Source organism: Rutidosis leptorrhynchoides, chromosome 2 (assembly GCF_046630445.1).
Source record: "Rutidosis leptorrhynchoides isolate AG116_Rl617_1_P2 chromosome 2, CSIRO_AGI_Rlap_v1, whole genome shotgun sequence".
Classification (NCBI taxonomy): Eukaryota; Viridiplantae; Streptophyta; class Magnoliopsida; order Asterales; family Asteraceae; genus Rutidosis; species Rutidosis leptorrhynchoides.
Window position 1 is genome coordinate 243936970 of NC_092334.1, and position 26611 is coordinate 243963580.

A 26611-nucleotide genomic window follows, 5' to 3' on the forward strand; every position below is an offset into this window, starting at 1 on the left:
TAGTAAGTATAATTTCACAACTTGATCCATGGGATTTACATTTAAAATGGTTGAATGACTAACAAGTTAAATTTGATTTTACACGCTTCCGTTTATTATGATTCTTAAAAGGTTTTAAGATATATGAACTTGTTAAATCCCAACAATGGTATCTAGAGCCGAAGTTGTTGAAATATGCTTCGAATTGTTGTCTTTAAACCCACTATATTTGCATTCCAAGTACATGCATGAAAATGGAATACAAAAATTTTCGGGTTTGGGTGGGTTTGAGGAGATGGCCGAATTTTGGAGGTTCCAAAAGGGGTTTGGAACTTGCCATTTTGGTCAATTTTGGTTGCATGTTAATGTTCACAATCCTAGCCTTGACCTTGTGTTGCATGCATGTGTGTTTGGTTGATTTATGATTCATTTGGTATGTATTATTATTCATTCAAATGGCATGTAATAATTATTCAATTGGTTTGTAATAATTCATTCATTTGTTATGTAATTCATTTTATATTTGGTATGTAAAATAGAATAGGTTGTATTTCATTTTCTAGATAAAATGTATTAGGATACATATTTTGTAAAATGAAGATACAAGATGATGAAGACTTGAAGAACACAAGGAGCATATGGATGCAAGATTAAGTGGGAGATTTGAAATCTCCTACTTTGTATGATTAACCCTTACCCGGTGACATTTGTTTTCGGCTAAACAAATGTCCACCAAAATGGCTAGATTGTGAACATACTAATTTTGCATGTGTGGTTGTTTGTATGATTATTATTTTGTAGGTTTGGTTGATACAATTAATCACAAGATTACAACAAATAAAATGACAATTTAATGGGTTAAATTAGACGTACTAAGCACATGCAAAACGACAATTTAATTGGTTAAATTGAAAGCAACTAAAAACCTTAATAAATGGTTATTAAGAACAAGAAAAGGATAACGTATATAAAATGGTTTATATCAAGTAATTGGCTAAATTACAAGACATGAAATTGGTTTTTCATAAGTACCATACACTAAATGCATGTTAGTGAATGGCATAAAAGTTTTCTCAAAACTAGAATTAACGAAAACTCAAAATCCCTTTCACTAACAAGGTAAACAAGTTAAACGCCACCCTTTTGTGGAAACACTTAGACGTATTAGGAAACTCTTGATGGGATAAAGGTCACCTAACCGTCATGAGCGAACTAATATGAATAAGGTACACTTCGCATACATGTGGGATAAAGGTCACCTAACCACTTGTATGTTAAGTTTACACGTTTACACAAGTAGGACGACTTGATTTGGGAATCACGAACTTAGGGTCACCGAAGCATGAGGAACAAATAGGCGTTGATGGGATAAATATGCCATGCAAAAGGATTGCATGATCCCATACTCTAGAAGTTGCAAATGGATTGCAATTGTCATTTATTGACTACCTAGCTAAATCAAATTGCGGGATAAAGGTCACCTAACCAAAATTTGGTTTATCGTTGGATTCTAGAATTTAATAATTCAATTGGATTTAAAGGGTATTGAATGTTAAATTAAAATCGATACTTAAACGAACTTTGTTAATTTTGTAGATGGCCGCCAATAACAACAACAACATTCCTAACGCACCACTTAACCTAAACCACCTATCATTAAGGTCTCTCTTAGAGAAAGACAAACTCAACCATACAAACTTTATGGATTGGTTTCGCAATCTTCGGATTGTCCTCAAACAAGAGGATAAAATGTATGTGCTTGAGGACCCCATTCCCGATCAACCGGATGAGAATGATGTGGAGGCAATGGCCTCTTACGATAAGTATTGCCACGACTCCCTTCAAGTCTCATGCTTAATGCTTGGGACTATGATACTTGAACTCCAAAAGGATTTCGAACATCATAGTGCGTACGACATGATAACGCAATTGAAGGAGATGTTCCTTCAACAAGCGCGTGTCGAACGCTTCGAAACGGTTCGAGCGCTACATGCTTGTCGTATGGACGATACCCAATCGGTTTCATCTTATGTACTTAAGATGAAAAGCCTTATCGATCGTGCTAACTGTCTTAACCTAAACATATCTAATGAGTTAGCCACCAATCTTATCCTTAACTCCCTATCAAAAAGGTTTGATCAATTTGTAATTAATTACAATATGAATGGGATGGATAAGAGCATAGGTGAGCTTCACGGTATGCTTAGAACGGCGGAAACTAGCATGGGTAAAAGGGCTTTACCCGTGTTAGCAATCGATCAAAGTGGGTCCAAAGGTAACACCTCTAAGCCAAAGGTGGCTAAGAGAAAAGGACCCGCCCATCAAGGCAAAGGGAAGGGGAAGATGGTTACCCCAACCATCAACAAGGCTAAGAAGAAAAAGGTAGCCGAGAAGGCAAACCCCAAGGAAGACCCATGTTTCGGTTGCGGTGAGATGGGTCATTGGAAACGAAACTGTCCGGTTTATCTTAAGGAGTTGAAGGACAAGAGGGATGCAGGGCAAACCTCAGGTAATATATATATGGTATATATAGAGCTTAGTATTACTTCTTCTAATACATGGGTATTAGACACTGGATGTGGAACTCACATTTGCAATTCATTGCAGGGGTTCAAAAGAAGTAGCAAGCAAACGGGAACATCAAGTCTCTACATGGGTAATGGAGCCAAAGTGCAAGTGAAGGCTCAAGGAGACTTTGTGTTAAAGCTTCCAAGTGGTTTGGAACTTATTTTGAAAGATGTTTTGTATGCACCCGATTTATGTCGAAACATTATTTCCATTTCCCGTTTGAAACAATGTGGTTTTAATCTTAATTTTGTTAATGATGATATCCATATTTATTTAGATAATGTATTCTATTTCAAGGCTTCGCCTTCAAATGGAATTTATGAATTGGTTCATGATGACGCATCATGGAGCTCTATATACCATACAAGCACCAAGAAACTCAAAAGGGATTTGAGTGATTCCTACTTATGGCATTGTCGCCTTGGTCACATAAACAAGAACCGAATGCATACACTTCAAAGGAATGGACTTTTGAAATCAAATGAAATGGATTCATTTGATGTATGCGAATCTTGTTTACAAGGCAAGATGACTAAAGCACCTTTCAAAGGGACTTATGAAAGGGCTAAAGATTTATTGGGATTAATACATTCGGATGTATGTGAACCCTTTAAACCCATAACTAGGAATGGTGAAAGATACTTTATTACTTTCATTGATGACTTTAGTCGTTTCGGATATGTCTACTTATTAAGACACAAGGACGAAACGTTTGAAGCATTCAAAGAATATCAAAACGAAGTACAAAATCAACTCAATAGGACAATTAAGGTACTACGTACCGATAGAGGAGGTGAATACCTAAGCGATGCCTTCCAAGATCATCTTAGGAGTTGTGGGATTATCTCACAACTTACTCCACCCGGAACACCCCAACTTAATGGAGTTTCCGAAAGGAGGAACCGAACCCTAATGGATATGGTTCGATCTATGATGGCAAGAAGCTCGTTGCCTCTATCATTTTGGGGTTATTGTCTAAGCTCCGCGGCTTGTATTTTAAATATGGCCCCAACCAAGAAAGTGGAACGAACTCCTCACGAGATGTGGTTTGGTAAACCTCCATCTCTATCATACTTAAAGGTATGGGGATGTGAAGCTTATCCTAAGCGTTACGTCCCTAATAAGTTGAATGCTCGATCCACGAAGTGTATCTTCATAGGATATCCCAAGGATGATATGGGATACTATTTCTATGATCCATCCGAGCAGAATGTATTTATTGCTCGGAAGGCGGAATTCCTTGAAACTAAGTTCCTAATGGAAGGAAATAGTGAAAGGAAGATAGATCTTGAAGAGGTTCAAGATCAAGTAGATGATACACAATTGGTTGACACTAGCACTCAACATGAAAATGTTGATAGTGATCAAATGGATGATCAAAATACACAAGACATTCGTAGATCTGGTAGGATTAGCAATCCTCCTGAGAGATATGGGTTTCTCATAGATGGTTGCTATACGGTTGATTTGGATGAACCAACAAACTACCAAGATGCTTTATCAAGGATTGATAAAGATAAATGGCAGGAAGCCATGAACGCCGAGATGCAATCCATGTATGAAAACCAAGTGTGGGAACTTGTTGAGCAACCTCCTAGCTCTAAGCTAGTTGATTGCAAATGGCTTTTCAAAATGAAAACCGACATACATGGAAACTTAGATACATATAAAGCTAGACTTGTTGCAAAAGGTTTCACTCAAACTCAAGGGGTTGATTATGATGAAACTTTCTCGCCTGTGGCAATGCTAAAGTCTATTAGGATATTATTTGCCATTGCTGCTCACTACGACTATGAAATATGGCAAATGGATGTCAAAACCGCTTTCCTAAATGGATATCTTATGGAAGATGTCTATATGGTCCAGCCTGAAGGTTTTGTTGATCCAAAATATCCTAAAAGTGTATGCAAGTTAAAGAAGTCAATCTACGGATTGAAACAAGCATCTAGAATGTGGAATCATCGTTTTAATGAGGAAGCCGAGAAATTTGGCTTCATTAAAAATGGTGATGAAGCTTGTGTATATAAGAAAGCTAGTGGGAGCACTATCATGTTCCTTGTACTATATGTGGATGATATATTATTATTTGGGAATGATATTACCACAATGCAAGGAGTCAAAACTTGGCTAAAGAGTTGCTTCTCCATTAAGGATCTTGGAGATGCACAATACATATTGGGGATAGGGATCTATAGGAATAGATCCAAGAGATTGATAGGTTTAAGTCAAAGTACATACATTGATAAAATCTTGAAAAGGTTCAAGATGGAAAACTCTAAGAGAGGTTTGGTACCTATTCAAAAAGGAACCGTTCTCAGTTCATCTCAGTGTCCTACCATGAAAGATGAACAAGAGAGAATGAAGAAAGTCCCATACGCATCTGCTATTGGGTCTATCATGTATGCAATGATATGTACTAGACCGGATGTGTCATGCGCTCTAAGCTTGACAAGTAGATACCAGAATAACCCAGGAAATAGTCATTGGATTGCTGTTAAAAGCATATTGAAATACCTTAGGAGGACTAAGGATATGTTTCTAATATATGGGTCTGGTGAGGAGGAACTCGCTGTAAAAGGTTACGTGGACGCGAGTTTCCAAACTGATCGAGATGACTCTCGATCACAATCCGGTTATGTCTTCATGTTAAATGGTGGTGCGGTCTCTTGGAAGAGTTCGAAACAGGAAGTTGTTGCGTTATCCACTACAGAGTCGGAGTACATTGCCGCCTCACTGGCAGCTCAGGAAGCTGCATGGATGAAGAAATTCATCGACGACTTAGGAGTGGTCCCTTCCATTCAGGACCCTCTTGAGATCTTTTGTGACAATGAGGGTGCGATTGCTCAAATCAAGGAACCTCGTGCTCATCAAAAGACTCGTCACATTGAGCGGAGATTCAACTACATAAGGGATGAAGTTGAAAAAGGAAAGATATGTATTCGCAAAGTTCATACAGATCATAATGTTGCAGATCCACTCACGAAGCTTTTACATGGGCCAAAACATGAGGGACATGTTTGTGCATTAGGGCTTCGATATTCTAGTGATTGGATATGATCTATTTTATGTATTGTACCGGAACGAAATTATTCAAACTCATTAATATAACTATGGTGTTAATTTATTTGAGTTATGTTCCTATTTTGCATATTTCATCCATGAATAAGCAACTATTCTAAATTTCCGTAGTCGATCACATTTGTGGGAACAAGTGTGAGGTTTAGACTATTATGAACTTTGATTGGTATACATTCATAGGTTGAATGTGGGGCAAGGTTGCAACCAAGGTTCATAGATATTTGTGGGAAACAAATATTGGAAGACCCGCTCTCAAGAATTACTGTATAGAGCCTTTGTGGTTGATCACATGTAATCTTGAGTAAAGGCGAATATCATTGTATCCTCTGACCTGAGATACATATTGGGTTCGGATATTCACCAAGTACTGTGCCTTGATTCTTTCCTTCGCTATTCTGAAACATGGTAGTACATAAGGAAGAACTCAGGTATATTACAAAGTGTATATCTAGGACGTATGTAGTCAAGATGGAATTTGTCCCTCTTATTCATTGAGAGTCAGATGTCTAAGGCCTGAAAAGTTAAATCTATAAGAGAGTGATCACTCTGTATCTCTTGGATTTAACATGACATCTAGGACGAAAGGAAATAATGAAAGATTCACCTAATCATATTCGAGATGGGAACTCGAAAAGGATGATGTTATTGAATGGCACAAAGTCATAACATATTAGGGGTGATGGACGGTGTGTTAGGCTGTATCCATCACTTGCATTAATTTCTTATGTTTCTCGTGCAAGTGGGAGATTGAAGGTATTTCGTATACCCGAGAGACATATTAAATTAACGTGGCTAACATGTTATGATCCAAGTCGGGTCATACCCAATAACAAACTTACCAACACCTTAAATGTATTTAATCTTAACGATTGGGTCGTTAAATAAATACGCGACACTTGAATTTTAGAAAAACGGTTTTCTAAAACATTATTACCTGAGATAAAATTATTTGGATAATTTATATGATAAGCATTCAATTATTAATAAGTTTAAGTAGTTATATTGTGATACATTTATAAAACAATTGTTTTATAAATGTAAGTAATAAAAGGGCATGGCATTATATGTTACAAGTTTAATTAAAAAAATGCAAGTGACAAATTTTGCAACACTCCCCATGGGGGACGGTTTTGTTGAGACCAAGGAGGTCTCACACATGCTCTTTTACTACTTTTAAGATGGCACAATATTACAAGAACATGCTTAACTTATATACTTATGCTTTGACTCAAGAAAGAAAGTAACATGCATTCAAACATTACCAAAAACAAGGAAAACACTCTCATTTCTTTTCTTGCTGCAGTCTGGCCGAAATTTTGAGAGTGAAGGGAGTGTTCTTGGGCTTGTTTGAAGGCTTATATTTCAAGTGTCAAAAATCCTAACCATAGTATTAGGTGTTGGGTACAAGTTTGGGGTATTACCTCTTGAGGTTTCATTGTTTTGAGACTCAATTCACCATCATCTCCTTCACTAGTTACTGCACCTTTTAAAAGTGCTGCTGGCCGATTTTTACAAAGAGAAGAAAAGGGCTTAAAGCTTGGTTTTAAGGGTGATTAAGGTCTAGCAACTTCAAGGTGCATTGGTACATTAAAGGGTTGGAGTTTTGCACACTTGTAGGTTCAAGTTGGAGCTCTTATCATCATCAACTTCATCAAACTTTCTGCCCATTTATTGCAGCCCTCAAACTTGCTTTGAGGAGGTATAACACTATTCTTTCTTGTTAATTAGTAAGTATAATTTCACAACTTGATCCATGGGATTTACATTTAAAATGGTTGAATGACTAACAAGTTAAATTTGATTTTACACGCTTCCATTTATTATGATTCTTAAAAGGTTTTAAGATATATGAACTTGTTAAATCCCAACAAAATCAAAGTGTCAGATAGGTTTTTAATTCTCAACCCAAAACAGCCCGCTTTTTACCGAATGGAGATTAAAGGATATATGTTAAGTTTCAAGGTGTTCTTCATATGTATAAGTTATAAGTTCTTATATTAACTTAATATAACATCATAATACATATAAATAAGTATTATTAGAGTTAAGTTAGAAAGATTATATTAGTTTTTCAAACAAGTTTGGTGTTCACCAAAACAAGTTCTAGTTTTTACAAGTTTTATAAGTATAATAAGATAGCAACTATACAAGGAATTGAACAAGGATTTTGAGAAGTATTTTACCTTGATTATGAAGAGGAAAGTTACTGAGATTAAAGTATGATATGAGAGCATTCAAGTGTGTGTTTTTAGTTTAAGAAAATGTGGAGTAAAAATGACTTAAAATGGTCCTTATTTATAAGCTTATAATTTTGGCTTTTAGTGAAAATATCTAAGATAAGTTAAATTGTATTAAGTCATGGATGACATATTAAATTGATTAGGTCATGGATGACATATTACACAAATAATTGCATATTTCTATTGGTATATACCAATAGTAAATACTTCTAGAAGCTGTGTATAATACGGGTAAAAATACCGTATGAATGCGAGTAAAATTCTTGAAGAAATTGAACGAAAATACGAGTATAGCTATCCTTTTTATGTATTGGTATATTATAAAGTGTATTCAATACTTGTAAGGATGTATTTACACTTGTAATACATTATATATAAATACATTTTAACATAAGTTAATAACGTCGTTTAAATAGTAATATATATATTGTTTGAAAACTCTTTAAATTAGTAGTATGAAAATATATATATATAATACTTTGTTAATATACTTAATGAGATATTTAATTATCATATTTTCAAGTTAAATATATATATAAATCCATATATATACACAATAATTAAACAATTAAATCAAGTTATGACGTCTGAATCGTCGGAATAAAAGGGTGACCAAAAGCTTGTGTAAAACTCTTTCCGGAGGTTCAAGATTTATTAAAATACATTGCTTATCAAGTTGGAATTATATAAAGATTAAGTTTAAATTTGGTCAGAAATTTCCGGGTCGTCACAAAGAGTCTAGCTCTTTAGCATTTAGATCTTGTTATATCTTCTAGATTCAAACTTGGATTTGAATCCTTCAAGAACATGGAAGATTCAAGCTTTCTAGCTTTGAATCTTCACTTATTTTGTTAGATCTAAATCTTGTAGCCTTTAATCTCTTTATTTTGTTGTAATGATTCAAACTTGTGTTTGTAATCTTCATGTAACTTGAAGATCTAGCTTCATGCTTCAAGGATCTTCAAGAACAACCAAGATTCAAGCTTTCTAGCTTTGAGTCTTCATTTCTTTTGTTGGATCTAAGTTTTCTAACTTATGATCTCATTATTTTGTTATAAAGATCAAAACTTGTGTTTATGATCTTCATGTAACTTGAAGATCTAAGCTTTATGCTTCAAGATCTTCAAGAACACCAAAGATTCAAGCTTTCTAGCTTTGTAATCTCATAACTTGTGTGAAAAGGATCCAAGCTCTCTAGCTTACGGTTTTATTACTTTATTTGATCAGATTGTGTTCATACTTGTTTGATTGAAGGAAAATTTGTAGCTTTAGTTGTAAATAGAACTTGTATTTGTGTTAAGACTAAGAATATGATGTAACCTTGGTTCATCATCCTTCGAAAACTCTTAAGTGAGGTGTATTCTTACTTGGTCTTAACATATTGTGTGTTGATGATTGAATCTTGGTCGAAGTGATGCTAACACACCAATGAGTTGTACACTTGAAGCTACAAGCATCAAGGATGAGAACCGTGATGAGCATCAAGCACCAAGAATCCCACCGGAGCACTTGTTTACTGTTTTTAGGGGTCTGATCAGAATCCTAGACTTCGGAAAAATTGATTTTCAGATAGTTCGTTTCGAGTAGATGACTTTTCGTTTATGCCTCGCCTAAATCTGATATACGGTTTAGGATTTATAGCCTTCCGAAAAGTACTGCGCCTTTGTAACGTTGTGCTGAAATTTCTGACCTACTCGCACTTAAACCATCGCCACGGTCAAACAAAGACGAGTTAGGTTCTGAAAATTTGTCAGCTTTTAGAGGACTCACATACACAGCCTTGTCCACTGACTACGCATCTTTTCGATTTGTATAGAGGTCATAACAGCTGTCCAAAGTCAGCCTTTTATTTCGATCTCTATTCTTGTTAAACTTACCTTAGCTTTGATGAATGATGATGATGTTGATGATGACACTTAATCGTAATTTATTCACTTTCAAACTTTCGGGGACAAGATACTGACCTAGTGACCTTTGACTTAGGTTGACGACCTTTCGGACCGACTTACTACCTGCATACATTCATATCGACTTTTACGGCTTATTCACTGTGAGTTATAGAATCCCTTTACTATTTTTACTATTTTTGGGACCGAGAATACAAGCGATTTTTACGTTTTACATACTAGACACGAGTACTTAAACTTTATATATGTGTGGGTTACAAAACGGCACAAAGATTCCCCTTAGCTCAGTAACGTTTAATCATTGGTTTCCTAACCGTGAACGCGAATCTTAGATATGGATCCATAGGGTTTGATAACCCCACTCGGGCTAGTCGCGCTAGCAGAAAATGGGTGTTTAATACTTCGAGGACAAACACACTCGCCAAGTGCACTTTTAGAGGGTGATATACATACGTTAAGTCTAGTTACCGGGTGCCCACGGTTAAGCATATACTTTTCATACAGATTTAAACTGCTGGTTGAAGCACCGAAATCTCGTGGTCTACATTACTTTACTGATTACAAACTATAGCTCACCAACATTCGTGCTGACTTTTAAGCATGTATTTCTTAGGTGCTTAGACGATGTTGCTTTCGCTATTAAAATTGATGTCTTGGTGTTATAGACTTGCTATTATGGACCTGCTGTGTTAGATTTCCGCTGCATTACTTAGAGATGTCTCAATCATGAAACTTTTATCTTGCATTCGTAACTTATGTTATTTCAAAACAATGGCTTTGTAACGACCTTTGGGTCACATACTTATGTTAACGCTTCTATTCATAGGAAGCATGTTATCTTTTGTAAAACGCTATCTTTTTATGAATGCAAAACTGGTTTTTAAATAGCATATAGTGTTTGACCTTGTAATGATCCTGTTGTTGATGAACCGTACACGATGGTTTTGTACGAGGCGTCACATTTAGTATCAGAGCATTGGTTGTAGGGAATTAGGTTGCATTAGTGAGTCTAGACCAGACCTAGTAGGATTCACTAATAGGACTAATCTACAACTTGCTCATTTACTTGTTACTGCTTACTGCCGTATGATCTTGCTGCATGCTACTGCTTACCCTTACTGCTATGTGAACTTGCTGTATGCTATTGCTTATCCTCGTTACTGCATGCTATTGTCTGCTTTCGATTGCATGTTACTTTGTTTAGTACTATTGTTATTGCCATGCTATGTACTGCGGTACACGATCTAGGTTGCTGTAGTGCCTGATTACGTGCTTGCTATATGTCTTACTGACATGAAAAAAGTAAGTTTTCCTTGTTCAGATGTCGGTCATGGATGTCGGACATGTCGCCCATGATCTTTGACTTCGAGAGTGACTCAGATACGTCTGCTACCTTCCCTACGATTATTGCTGATTCACCGCTACCCACTGGCGACTCCGACGATTCTTCATCCGGAGATAGAAGATACGCGCTTGACCTGATGGACGTCTTAGAAGGAGACGAGGATCCAGAGGAGATTCCAGCTCCACCCAGCCCTAGACTCCCAGGGCCACAGCACCATTCCGGTGATGCTGTGATTCCTGGCGGAAATGGAGACGGTCCTTTCCGTAACGAGCATCGACTTATGACCTCTAGCCAGACGTTTTCTCCCGCTCTGATGATCCTGCATTACCTTCCGACGATTCAGACGGTTCATCATCCGATGACTCCAATGAGGAGGATCCCGAGGAGGATTCTGAGGAGGACCCTGAGGAGGAGCCCGTGCAGCTGCCCTCTACCCCGCTGAAGAAGCGGTACCGTTTTGATAGTACTATTATTCTAGGGGTTCACAGAGGTAGACCGTTCATGGACGCACATGGACAGTTGGTTAGGGTCACAGCCCGTAAGTGGATCATACCGTATCCTGCCGATCCATTCGTGCGTAAGACCGCCCGCACTGTGCCATCTACACCTGCATCATCTGAACCATCTGCACCACCGGTGCCACCTGCACCATCTGCACCACCTGCCCTACCAGCATCCCCCATCGTCGAGGAAATGACGAGGGAAGTGCATGCCCTCCGTGCTCGGGTAACTAAGCTCGAGGATCAGATGTCCCACCTGATGGACATCATTTACCCACCTTCGCCCTAGGACTATTGTATTAGTTTTCCTTATGTATTCCGTTTATAGTTTCCTATTTTTCATTAATGTAATGTACGAACCTCATGCCATTGTACGTAACTTTCTTATTATGAATGGAATTAATGTTGCTTAATTGATGTACGACGTTTACTTTAAGTTATTACATATTAGCTTTTGGTGCTATCTGCTGCTGTTTGCCATACTTAGTTATCGTGTATTGTGTTGTTTCCGTACTGTTTACCTTATGCTATGACGTTACCGATTATGGGATTTTGACTTAAGTCGAAACTTTTACTTGGAAGATCGATGGCTAACAGAAGAGGTCCGAGAGAAATCCCCACCGCAGCTCAAATTGAGGAGATGATAGCTACTCGAGTAGCTGCGGCTATAGTGAATGTCAACCCTCCTCCAGCTCCACCGGCTAACCTAGCTGTTCAGAACGGGTGTACTTACAAGGAGTTCCAGAGCTGCAAGCCCCACAATTTCAGCGGAACAGAAGGGCCAGTTGGGCTGATGAGATGGTTTGAAAAGTTGGAATCTGTGTTCCGTGTGAGTAACAGCTCCGAAGGGAATAAGACTAAGTTCGCATACTGCACTCTATCGGATGGCGCTTTAATTTGTTAGAATACGCTCTTCCAGGCGCGAGGAATTGATGAAGCTTATGCTACACCATGGGAAGAGTTTAAGAGTTCCATGATCGAGGAGTACTGCCCCAGAACTGAAATTCAGAAAATGGAAGCGGAGTTTTGGGAACTGAAAGTTGTAGGAACTGATCTTGATGGCTATAACCGAAGGTACTTGGAGTAAGATTTGATGTGCCCCACAATGGTTACTCCAGAGTACAAATGAATGGAGAGGTATCTATGGGGACTCCCCAAGGGCATTCAAGGAAATGTCACTTCATCGAAACCAGTGAATGTCCCAGAAGCTATGCGTATGGCGCACACCCTGATGAATTAAATTACCCGCCAAGAGCCAGAGAAGGCGAAATCAGAATCGGGAACTAGTAATGGGAAACGTAAATGGGACAGAAACAAGGGAAAAGGTTTTGACCAGAACCCAGCTAAGAGGTATGAGAATTTCAAAGGGAACAACGACTGGAGGAATCCAAACCCGAATCCTAGCTCAAACCCTAACTAAAAGGGCACCCTTCCTCGGTGTAAGAGATGCTATAAGCATCATAATGGACAATGCAACGTAGTGTGTGAGAAGTGCAAAAGGATTGGACACGTTGGCAGAGAATGTAAGAGCACTGCCCCAGTTGTGAGGATAAACCCAAATGGACCAAGGAAGTGCTATGAGTGCAGTCAACAGGGCCACTTTAGGAATGAATGTCCCAACAAGAATGCAAGAGATGCTCGCGAGAATCCTAACTTGGTTACAAGTACATTCACTATCAATAAACTATTAGCTTCTATTCTGTTTGATACTGGTGCCGATAGGAGTTACGTATATAGACACTTTTGCTCTAAGATAGATTGGTCGTTAGTTCCTTTGTATGAGAGTATGCTTGATGAGGTAGCCAATGGAAAACATGAGAAAGTTGACCAAATTGGCCGAGGAGGTATTATAAACCTAGCTGGAGTGGATTTTGAAATTGATCTAATACCCATCAAATTGGGAAGCTTTGATGTGATAGTCAGTATGGACTGGTTGTCCAAAGTAAGAGCCGAAGTTATTTGTGGTGAGAAGATTCTCCGTATACCACGCGAGACTGGAGATCCACTGATTGTTTACGGAGAGAGATGTAGTCCGAAGTTGAACCTTATTAGTTTCTTGAAGGCACAAAAGGTTATGAAGAAGGGCCGTTTTGCTATTCTGGCACATGTGAAAAAGCTAGAAGTTGAAGAGAAGAGCGTGGATGATGTATGAATTATGAATGAATTTCCCAATGTCTTTTCAGAAGAGTTTCCTGGAATACCATCGCCGTGATCAGTGGAGTTTCAGATTGATCTAGTTCCAGGAGCTGCACCCGTAGCTCGCGCACCTTATCGACTTCCACCTTCCGAACTACAAGAGTTGCAGAGTCAACTGCAGGAATTGCTAGACCGAGGGTTTATCCAACCGAGTTCATCGCCTTAGGGCGCACCTGTTTTTTCGTGAAGAAGAAGGACGGATCTTTCCGCATGTGTATCGATTATCGAGAGCTGAACAAGTTAACGATCAAGAATCGGTATCCCCTTCCTAGAATTGACGATCTTTTCGACCAGCTGCAAGGATCCAGTGTTTACTTCAAGATCAATTTGCGATCAGGTTATCACCAGTTGAAGGTGAAGGAGAGCGATGTGCTAAGGACTGCGTTCCGAACTCGTTATGGTCATTACGAGTTTCTGGTGATGCCATTTGGCTTAACTAACACACCTGCCGTATTTATGGATCTCATGAATCGTGTATGCAAGCCATATCTGGACAAGTTTGTTATCGTCTTCATAGATGATATCCTCATCTATTCCAAAAGTGAAACAGAACATGAGCAACATCTTCAACTCGTGCTAGAACTCTTGAGACAAGAGCAACTTTATGCCAAATTCTCTAAGTGCGAATTTTGGTTGAAGGAAGTTCAATTTCTCGGTCATATCGTGAGCGATCAGGGTATCAAAGTCGATCCTGCAAGAGATCGAAGCTATCAGCAAGTGGGAAACCCTGACTACTCCGACTCATATCTGCCAATTCTTAGGCCTCACCGGTTATTACCGAAGGTTCATTGAAGGTTTCTCTCTGATTGCGCGTCCTTTGACTGAATTAACTCATAAGGGGAAGAAGTTCGTTTGGGAGACCGAGCAAGAGTCGGCATTCAAAACCCTGAAGCAGAAGTTGACCACCACACCTATTATGTCCCTTCCTAAAGGCAGTGATGACTTAGTTATGTATTGCGATGCTTCCCGACAAGGCTTTAGGTGTGTATTGATGCAATGGAAGAAGGTTATTGCTTACACCTCTCGACAACTAAAGATTCATGAGCGAAACTACACAACTCACAATCTCGAGCTTGGAGCCGTTGTGTTTTCACTCAAACTGTGAAGACACTATCTGTATGGAACTAAGAGCACTATCTTCACCGACCACAAAAGCCTCCAACACATCTTTGATCAGAAGCAACTGAATATGAGACAACGTTGATGGATCGGGACGTTGAACGACTATGATTGTGAACTTCGTTACCACCATGGCAAGGCAAATGTTGTAGCCGATGCCTTGAGCCGAAAAGAGAGAACGGTACCTCTTCGTATTCGTGCCTTGAACATCACCATTCAGAAAAACCTCAACAGTCAGATCCGCATAGCTCAAGATGAGGCTCTCAAGGAGGGGAATATTTCTCAAGAGCACTTGAATATTCTCGTTTCTCGATTTGAGGTCAAGGAGACTGGACTCCGATACTTTATCGGAAGAATCTGGGTGCCTAGTTATGGAGATTTACGGGCCTTATTCTAGACGAAGCCCATAAGTCAAGGTATTCAATTCATCCAGGAGCTGGTAAGATGTACCACGACCTCAAGGTTCAATATTGGTGGCCAAACCTCAAAAGGAATGTTGCAGCATATGTTGGAACGTGTTTAACTTATTCCAAGATCAAAGCCGAACATTAGAAGCCGTCTGGGATACTTCAACAACCTGAAATCCCGCAATGGAAGTAGAAAGGAATAACAATGGACTTCATCACGAAGCTACCGAAGACGGTAGGCGGTTATGATACCATCTGGGTTATCGTTGACCATCTTACTAAATCTGCACACTTCCTAGCCATGAAGGAAACTGATACGATGGAGAGACTGGCGCAGTTATACATAAAGGAGATTGTATCTCGTCACGGTGTACCCTTATCAATTATCTCAGATCGCGATACCCGTTTCGCTTCTAGATTTTGGCGTTCTTTACAAGAAGCCTTAGGAACACGTCTAGATATGAGTACAGCGTATCACCCGCAAACCGATGGACAGAGCGAGCACATGATCCAAACCCTAGAGGACATGTTACGTGCTTGTGTTATTGATTTCGGGAAAGCGTGGGAGAGACATTTGCCGTTAGCCGAATTCTCTTACAACAACAGCTATCACGCAAGCATTAAGGCCGCACCTTTTGAAGCATTGTATGGCCGTAAATGTCGTTCTCCTATCTGTTGGGCCGAAGTAGGTGAAAAACAACTCACCGATCCCAAACTCGTCCATGAAACAACCGAGAAGATTGTCCAAATTCAAGCGAGGCTCAAGACGGCCCGTGATCGTCAAAAGAGCTATGCCGACCTTAAACGTGGAGATCGCGAATTTCAAATCGGCGACCGCGTTATGTTGAAAGTCGCACCTTGGAAAGATGTAATCCATTTTGGAAAGCGTGGGAAGTTGATTCCACGATATATTCGTCCTTTTGAAGTATTGGAGCGTGTTGGACCCGTTGCTCACAGTTTGGATCTTTCGACTCAATTGAGCACAGTTTACCCCACTTTCAACGTGTCGAATCTAAAGAAATGTCTTGCCGAACCAGAACTCGTCATACCTCTCGAGGAGCTTACGATTGACGACAAAGTTCATTTAGTGGAAGAACCTGTCGAAATTATGGACCGTGAGGTCAAGACCTTGAAACGCAACAAGATTCCAATCGTTCGAGTCCAATGGAATGCAAAACGAGGACCTGAGTTTACTTGGGAGCGAGAGGATCAGATGAAACAGAAATATCCTTACCTCTTCACAACTCTACCATCTACCTCATCTTCAAATTTTGGGACGAAATTTTCATTAACAGGGGGTAATGTAACGACCCGACTTTTTCGACTTGCTTTTCTGCTTTATGCTTTCACGAAACTGCGTATTTGTGCGTTGAAACAACCCAACCCGTATTCCATACGATAATTTTTTTTATAATACACATTTACACGCCAATTAAATATGTAAACCATTCCACAAGTTCCATTTAAACGTACATCAATTTAAATGTTTACAAAAGGCACGAAGGCCATTAATTAAGTTTTATACAAGTTTAACCCACTACAATGATAGTTTATAATCCAAACGACACTCGAGCATGGTTTGGGGCTAAACTACCAAAAACCTTAGGCCAACTTCAAAAATCTAACACCAAAAGCACCCCCCGACAACATAAGCAGGAGACCACTAGTCCAAACGTATGCCCTTACCCTTGTCCAAGCCGGAACCTATAAAATGGTAAACAACGAGAGGGTAAGAAAAGCTTAGTGAGTGCAATAATTATACATACATATATATAACCTACTTACTTGCAAACACTTACCAAATCCGCATACATACTAGTTACATAATTAGCATACCCTTCACATGTATAACGCTAAGTACCACGATAACAAGACTACTATAACAATAGCATATAACACAACAAAACAATATGCTAAAACACAAGTATAACGATGATGTTCACAACATCCATAGTACTCAAGATCTCAAGGCTAGCCCAACGAATGGTATCGTCAACATCGAACTTAAATCCCATTCAGCTATATTAATGTGGTATCGTCAACACCGAACTTTAAACCCATATATGAGGTATCGTCAACAACGAACTTTAAACCCTCATCAACGTCACTATAATAATCGTATGGCATCGTCAACATCGAACTTTAAGTCCATACGTATGAGGTATCGTCAACAACGAACTTTAAACCCTCATCCACAACATAATATACTCTAGGGTATGGTATCATCAACATCGAACTTTAACCCATACCCCACAAGCAAATAAATCATATACATGCATATATAATTATTCCACTCACCTTAACACTTTGGTGGTGATTCAAATGCTTCCGTACACTTCGAGCAAAGTACCTAATACATAGGTACACATTCAATACACAACTAATGGCTTTTACCACATTACTTATACTTTGAGCATTTAATGACCCATTAGCATTTATTAGCTCACTTACACCCAACACCGCCCATAAATGGTCAAAACTCATGTTAAATCACTAAAGCTAATGATTTAAAGTCTATTATCATTAATTAGCACAACCTAGGGTAATTCATACCCATCTCACCCAAACTAGGTCAACATTACCCATTTTGACTCATTTTAACACTTTGACTCACAACTAGTCATACTTAGTTCATTAACTATTTTCATCATCATTAACAAGTGTATTAGTGACAAAGAACCCATTTAACACTTTCAACTTCAAATCTTAAGTCCAAACCCTAGATTATAGTTACTTAGGGTTTCCTTTCATCAACACAACCCAAGTTCACCCATTTTAACCCCAAATGGGTCACATAAGTTCCAAATGAACCAAAACCCTAGCATAACTAATTAAAACTCGAAACATAGAGTTAGAACTTACCAAGACTATCTTCTTGTAGCTAACAACAAAGAGAAGAACTTTAATTCTTGCTCCTAGGTTTGATTCACAAATCTTCACCTTCAAATCTCAAGATTAAACTAAGTGGGTTTTGTGTTTTGGGAGAGAAATTGGAAAGAAAAGAGAAAAGGAAAATGAAATAAATGGATAAGTGGTTGTGATTTAATGCACCAATCTGATCTACACGCAACAAGACCAAATTACCCCTAAACCCCTTTTAAATAGAGTAGAAATCGGAGTCAGAACTGCAGATATGCCGCGGCGCGGCTCCTTTGTCGCGGCACGACATAAAGAAGGAAAAACGACCCCTGTTAACTTGACTTCTGATCTGGAATTGCTTTATGTGTCGCGGCGTAGCCCAGTTTGTCGTGGCGGGGCATTAGCCGTCACCTGGATACCTCGACAACCTTAAACAAATTTCGATTTTATTTAATTCGTACACTTAAATCCCGCTTCCTATATTTGCATAACCTTCAACAATGGTCTCACAAGACTTAACGCTATCAAAACCCATGTATAAACTTGTATATGCACCCATTATCAAGTGTATATATATATATATATATATATAATATATATATATATATATATATATATATATATATATATATATATATATATATATATATATATATATATATATACAATTACGCATAATCTGGCGAGTTACAAACGTACAATGATTAAGTATGTACCTTTCAATACGTACGGGAAAACGGGATGTTACATGCGTACTGAGCTATATTATACTCTGGGATCTTACTACATGTGGATTACTTTCGTTTATATGTTAAAATGTGCCTTTAAGTACGTAGAATACTTAACTTGATCCCCGGAAGCCTTTATAACCGTTAGTGTCACTTGACGTTTAGAACGAACTGCGTACTGTGTACACGTTTGACTTTGGTCATAATTGGAATATTATGACTACGAAATACTAATTGTTATTTTATAATAACAATTACTTGGGTTTTTGGATGCTTAATTACGCTTAGTAATTTACTAGAGCACACTAGTTAGTCTTGTTGTACTTTCTACCTTGTTGGACTTTAGCCCACCCTACACTAGCTAGTGGACTATTTAATTAGCCCAATTTTAATAAGTTAGTGACCCATATTAATGTAAGACAAATGCCCATTTATTAGAGGGAACATACTAGCATTTTTGTTAACCATAATCCATAATATTGCATAGGATCCTAACATAAGCACCAACTTTAGACAACAATTAACCAAAAAGTAAAAAGGTGTCCCCCTTGTCCCTCCCATAACCCACGGCCACCACCACCTCCCCACACCCTCACCTTCTATAAATACCAAGCTTATTCATCTCATTTCACACTTGATCTCGTTCACAAATTACACACACATACTCTCTAATTCTCTCTCTAGTCCTTCTCACTCTAAAAGTGTAAGTTTTAAACTTTATTCTTCTTTTTCTTCCCTTCTCATTCACAACATCATCATAATCGTCATCAAAGGGTCTAGCTCTTTAGCTTTTTAGATCTTGTTATATCTTCTAGATTCAAACTTGGATTTGAATTCTTCAAGAACATGGAAGATTCAAGCTTTCTAGCATTGAACCTTCACTTATTTTGTTAGATCTAAATCTTGTAGCCTTTAATATCTTTATTTTGTTGTAAAGATTCAAACTTGTGTTTGTAATCTTCATGTAACTTTAAGATCTAGCTTCATGCTTCAAGGATCTTCAAGAACAACCAAGATTCAAGCTTTCTAGCTTTGAATCTTCATTTCTTTTGTTGGATCTAAGTTTTCTAACTTATGATCTCATTATTTTGTTATAAAGATCAAAACTTTTGTTTATGATCTTCATGTAACTTGAAGATCTAAGCTTTATGCTTCAAGATCTGCAAGAACACCAAAGATTCAAGCTTTCTAGCTTTGTAATCTCATAACTTGTGTGAAAAGGATCCAAGCTCTCTAGCTTAGGGTTCCATTACTTTATTTGATCAAGATTGTGTTCATACTTGTTTGATTAAAGGAAAGTTTGTAGCTTTAGTTGTAAATAGAACTTGTATTTAAGACTAAGAATATGATGTAACCTTAGTTCATCACCCTTCTAAAACTCTTAAGTGAGTTGTATTCTTACTTGGTCTTAACATATTGTGTGTTGATGGTTGAATCTTGGTCAAAGTGATGCTAACACATTAATGAGTTGTACACTTGAAGCTACAAGCATCAAAGATGAGAACCGTGATGAGCATCAAGCACCAAGAATCCCACCGGAGCAAATGTTTACTATTTTTCGGGGTCTCGTCAGACTCCTGAACTTCTGTAAATTTGATTTTCAGATAGTTCATTTCGATTATATGACATTTCGTTTAGGCCTCGCCTAAATCCGATATACGGTTTAGGATTTATAGCGTTCTGAAAAGTACTACGCCTTTGTAACGTTGTGCTAAATTTCTGACCGAATTGCACTTAAACCGACACCACGGTCAAACGAAGACGAGTTAGGTTCTGAAAATTGGTCAGCTGTTAGAGGACTCACATACGGAGCCTTGGCCACTGGCTACGCGTCTTTTCGATTTGTATAGAGGTCGTAACATCTGTCCAAAGTCAGCCTTTTGTTTCGATCTCTATTCTTGTTAAACTTACCTTAGCTTTGATGAATGATGATGATGTTGATGATGACACTTAAACGTAATTTATTCACTTTTAAAATTTTGGGGACAACATACTGACCTAGTGATCTTTGACTTAGGTTGACGACCTTTCAGACCGACTTACTACCTGCATACGTTTCATATCGACTTTTACTGCTTATTCACTGTGAGTTATAGCACCTCTTTACTATTTTTACTATTTTTGGGACTGAGAATACATGGAATTTTTACATTTTACATACTAGACACGAGTACTTAAACTTTATATATGTGTGGGTTACAAAATGGCACAAAGATTCCCCTTAGCTCGGTAACATTTAATCATTGATTTCCTAACCGTGAACGCGAATCTTAAATATGGATCCATTGGGTTTGACAACCCAACTCGGGCTAGTCGCGCTAGCAGACAACAGGTGTTTAATACTTCGAGGACAAACGCACTCGCCAAGTAACCACCACACACCACCACCACCTACCACCACAACCACCAACCACCAACCACCACCACCTCCCACCACCACCACCCACAACCACCACCACCATCACCCACCACCACCCACCACCAACCACCACCACCACCACAACCAACCACCACCACCAATACCAGCAACCACCACCACCACCCACCACCACAACTACCAACCACTACAACCACCAACCACCACCACCACCAACCACCACCACCCACCACCAACCACCACCACTACCAACCACCACCACCACCATCTACCACACCCACCAACCACCACCACCACCAACACCAACCACCACTAACCACCACCAACCACCACACCCACCAATCACCACCACCCATCACTAACCACCAACCACCAACCACCACTTACCATCACCACTCACCACCACAACCACCAACCACCACCACTAGTACCACCTACAACCACTACCAACAACCACCAACCACCACCACCAACCACCACCACCACCAACACCAACCACCACACCTACTAACCACCACTACCACCAACTACCACCACCACCAACCACCACCACCACCAACCACGACCACCACCCACAACCACCACCGCCACCAATCACCACCCTCCACCACCCACTCGATGGAGATGATATAATCGAACGAACTGCAATTGAAGTTGGAAATATAAATTGAAGGATATGATATCATGTTATGGGATGCAATTGACCGATCAATTTTGATCTGAAGCTTCGTTCAGCCAGAATTTGAATCATATATATGTAGGGATTTCTATTTTCCAACCTTAAATCGGAAGTAGTTGGAGTTTTTTTTTTGGGAAGGACGTTGCAATGTTGAAGAAACCCTAGTATTTATCAGGGACACGTGTATTTTTATAAGAATTATTAATTTTAACTTTGTTAATCGGAGAGATGGGACACGTGGCACTGTATTTAGCAGGGTAATCCCTTGCTTTATCTTGGTTAATAACTAAATGTTACAAAACAAGAAGATATGCAAACCATCAGTAGGCATGCATAATCAGAACACGATACAATACAACAGCATCACATTATGTACAGTATAGCATCACACCATTGTTATCATAGTATATATGGGACTCAATGTGATGAAACCACATGACTAAGATAATTCGTAAGTCCCCTGTTAGTTATCAACTTTTTGAAGTCAAAAGAAGCAGCTTAAACCATATGTGAGTAGTTTCATGGTCAGAGGTCATATACAAAGTAAACACTAAAACTAAAGTCAATAAATCAAAACAAATAGTTTTTGTTGCGCTTTTCTTATCTGCTTGCAACTGCTTCAATCTTCAAACAATTTCAATCAATCACTGCTCTTGATCAATTAGATCATGGGTGGTAATTGTTTTACCCATCTTAATGAATATGGCTAGTATCATATTGTTCTCAAAAAGTCTAAAAACGAAAAATCCCAACCTTTTAAGGTTCAAAAAGATGATGTTACATCATTTTATGTCCATTTGATTCTAGATCATGTGGATGCAAATACCTTTGGCAACTTTGTGAATCATATGGTCATATCATGGATGCTTTCATTCCTTTCAAGAAAGCAGACAATGGCAACCGATTTTGATTTGTTCGTTTCAAAGATGTAACCGAAAACGAACAGTTTGCAAGAGTACTCTTTACGATTTGGTTTGGCAATCACCGTTTGAATTTTTTTGTTGCCAAATTTCAGAGAAAAGTTTACAAACCAATGATAGAAAAGAACCATAATGATCATAGGGTTGATAGTAATACAATTTAAATATACTTCTCTTACGCCTCAACATAACGTTAACAAGAAGAATGATTCTTCTTATGCATCAGAGGTTGAGGGTAATAAATAAGATAACCATAAGACATATTGTTGGAAATATGTTCTCGGGTTGGCTACGGTTTGACTGTGGTTTGACCGTGGTACATATATTCCGAAGATATGGTCATGAAATTAAATAATAAAAGTCCATTTATCATATTCTGTCATACACAAAGGCCAATCGTAAATTATTTGATATACAGTCTAATCGGAAATTAATTTATTAATCATTAGTTAATGGTTTAATAAATTAAGTAAGTTTTTTTTATGTGTATACATATACTTACATATCTAAATATGTAGAGATTTGATTAGATTTTGCAAATCATATTTTATATAAGATATAAGAAGATTTGATTTGATTTATAAAATATGATTTGATTTTGTAAATCTTATTTTATATAAAGATTTGATTTTGCAAATCTTTCCAAATCTTTATTTATTATATTTGTACTAGATGTATTATTGTATCAATAATGTACTTTGTTCTATATAATACCATGTTTTGGTATTGGAAAAGTAGATGTTACAAAAGATACAAAACACACATACAAAAATGTTATTTCTCTTTCTCATTTTCAAGTAACCAAAATACTTGAAATATATAATTGGGTTCGGTTTTTGGAGTAAATAAGAAAGAAGAAAAGATCCGTTAAGTAGAAGGTATATATCGAATCAAGGTTGGAACTTTGGGAGTCTACCGTTTAGAGGAAATCTTCTTTGGGTTTTCAAATTCGATCTTCAGAAGGCTACAAAGGTTGTATTATAATCTTCTCTTGTTCGATTTCATTAATTTGTTTTGTTTACTAAAGTTTTGTACAATGATCCGTGGAAGAGTATGATCTTGTAAAGTTTTAAAACTGCTTCCGCTCGCTTTGAATTTGTATCATACTCCAACAGTGGTATCCGAGCCATCTTGTACAAGTTTTAACAAACTTTTCTTATGAAATTTAGTTTTGATGGATGCGTTGTGCATGATTCTTGGAGATGATCATGCATAACAAACATGCAAAGCAAGTATCATGATTTATGTTTTATGTTTCCTAAATACTAATTTGAATCTTGGATTTTGGAAAAATGTAAAATGGGTTAAACTCATTTTTTTTCATTTAAGATATTTTTTCAGCTTGGACAGTCCATCTTTGATTGACTGTTTCGGGGCTTTAATCTCAATATAATTATATGAGACCAATTGCATTTGAAACCTAACTGAAAGAACTTAAATTTGAAAAAAAAAATCATTGAAAACGGATTAGAAATGAGTAAGATATGACCATTTAAAGTTGCATATATGAATCTGCCAAAATTCGAAAATTTTATTAGTAGCTTGCATGTTGACTATTAAAGATTCAATGTTTAGGAAAATAAAGTACATAAATTATATTTATGTTTTACATGAAATGAGAAAATTAAAATTGTTAATTTTAGACTTTATGCCTTGTTAAAAAGTGAATAAATCTCCAACATATTTTGATTCACTTAATATGTTTGTTTGGATAGTTTTGGCATGAAAATCATACTTACAAATATGAAGTGGGTTTACATACATACATAAGTTATGTAAATAAGGATTGATTATTTTGTGTGCCATTAAGTGTTTAAATCAAACCTTATCGAAACAAGTTTCATAAAATGGATGTTTGGCACTCCATTTGTAATGTATATGATTGTTGTATGAAATTGGTAGTATTTACCTCTATAAGACCCTTGTGTGAATGTTTGGTTGTGTAATTTAATTTATTATTTATTCGGGATGAATGTAATAATTTATTAAACGACTTGCATGTCGTCTTTCTTATTTATTCGGGATGAATGTAATAATTATTAAACGACTTGCATGTCGTATGTCTTTTTCATATTGTATTTGTAGTAGTATAGAAAATAGAATAGTTATTTTGTAAAATAATGCAACCAAGATTGAAATCACGAAGATGATGTTCACAAGGCGGTCCGTCCAAGCATTTCATGGAGATGGCGGTTTTAGTGGGAGCCGATTCTCACACATGGTTTTGTCCCTAGTTGACCCCGTTTTTCGTCTATTGGCTCACCGAAAAATGCATAGTACTCGAGGCATAGTACCGATAATTGCGTGTCATGATTATTATTGTGTTCTTATTTGTCTATGCCATGATAGCTAGAAAATTAGTATAGAAACAAAAGACAATAATCACTTAAAATGGTTTGGTTAAAATTAGTTTAACAAACGCAACACGCGATACATAATTAGCAAAATTTTTAAAATGGAATAAACTACTTTTGCTAAAAGAAAACAAAACCCCGTTTTAAATGTAAACTTTACGCTACCCATGAGTAGTACACACATCCGAACCTTCTACCTGTTAGAGTTTGCGATACCCAAGAGTCTTGGGCCGGACTTTAATTGGGTGTTGGGAAGGGTGAGGTGAATTTCGCGATACCCGAGAGTCTTGGACCGAATTTCACGTGTATCTATCATGGACGGTTTACAATCTGAAATCGTGGTTCGTGGCAAACCCGCCATGTGGAAGGATTAGGGTAGAAGGGATTAAACATGCCAAGTGAAATAATTGATTATCACTAAATCCCGTAAAACCTAAGAATTTCATAATGGATGAAATTGGTAATATAGTTACCTACCTAAATAGCTTATGATTGGCGATCCGCGGTAAACCTGTCGTTAACATAAGTGAAATATGGATCTTAGCCTTGTTAATTATAATTGTTTGAATATTGAACACACTTGGGTAATTATCTTAACAAGGATTAAACATATCAAACTAACTAATACAACTTACTTTAAAAATATGATAGATGTCTGCAACAAACACAAATCCTACTTCGTCATCAATCACTAATTTCTGCCTTAAAGGGCTCCTCGAAAAGGACAAGCTTACGGGCTTGAACTACATGGATTGGCTTCGCAACCTAAGAATTGCTCTTAGGAAGGAAGGAAAGATCAGGGCAATTTAGGAACCCTTACCGGCAGAACCCGGATTGAGAGCTACTCAAGCGGCTAGGGACGAGTTTGAAAAACGTCGTTTTGAGTCTAATGAGGTAGCATGCTTGATGTTGGCGACAATGTATCTGGAGCTCCAAAAGGGCATGGAGAGCTTAGGGACGTATGACATGCTTAACCAACTCAAGGACATGTTCCAACAACAAGCAAAGCAAGAAAGGTTTGACACCGTGAAAGCTCTCGTATCTTGCAAAATGGCAACGGAAAGTAGTGTGAGTGTCCATGTACTACAAATAAAAGGGTACATAGACCGACTGGAGTGCCTTGGTTTTTCCATAAGTCAGGAGCTTGCAACGGATTTTATCCTGAACTCGCTGACTAGTGCATATGAAGGATTCATTATGAACTATAATATGAACAATATGGAGAAAACAATCATAGAGCTCCATGGTATGTTAAAAACCGCTAAGGCTAACATGGACAAAGTTAAACCCACAACTACTGTCCTAGCCATTCGTGAAGGTGGGATCAAGAAGAAGAAAAACAAGAAGAAGAAAAA

At 37.8% G+C, this 26611-nt stretch overlaps 1 protein-coding gene across 1 annotated transcript; it reads left to right on the top strand.

The window, feature by feature from the left end:
• Nucleotides 1–2117: 2117 nt before the first annotated feature.
• On the top strand, nucleotides 2118–2697 carry LOC139891727 (uncharacterized). The gene is made up of 2 exons (XM_071874715.1): nucleotides 2118–2488; nucleotides 2587–2697. Exons 1-2 carry the CDS (start codon nucleotides 2140–2142, stop codon nucleotides 2601–2603), a joined length of 366 nt encoding a protein of 121 aa, XP_071730816.1. The 5' UTR covers nucleotides 2118–2139; the 3' UTR covers nucleotides 2604–2697.
• Nucleotides 2698–26611: the final 23914 nt, after the last annotated feature.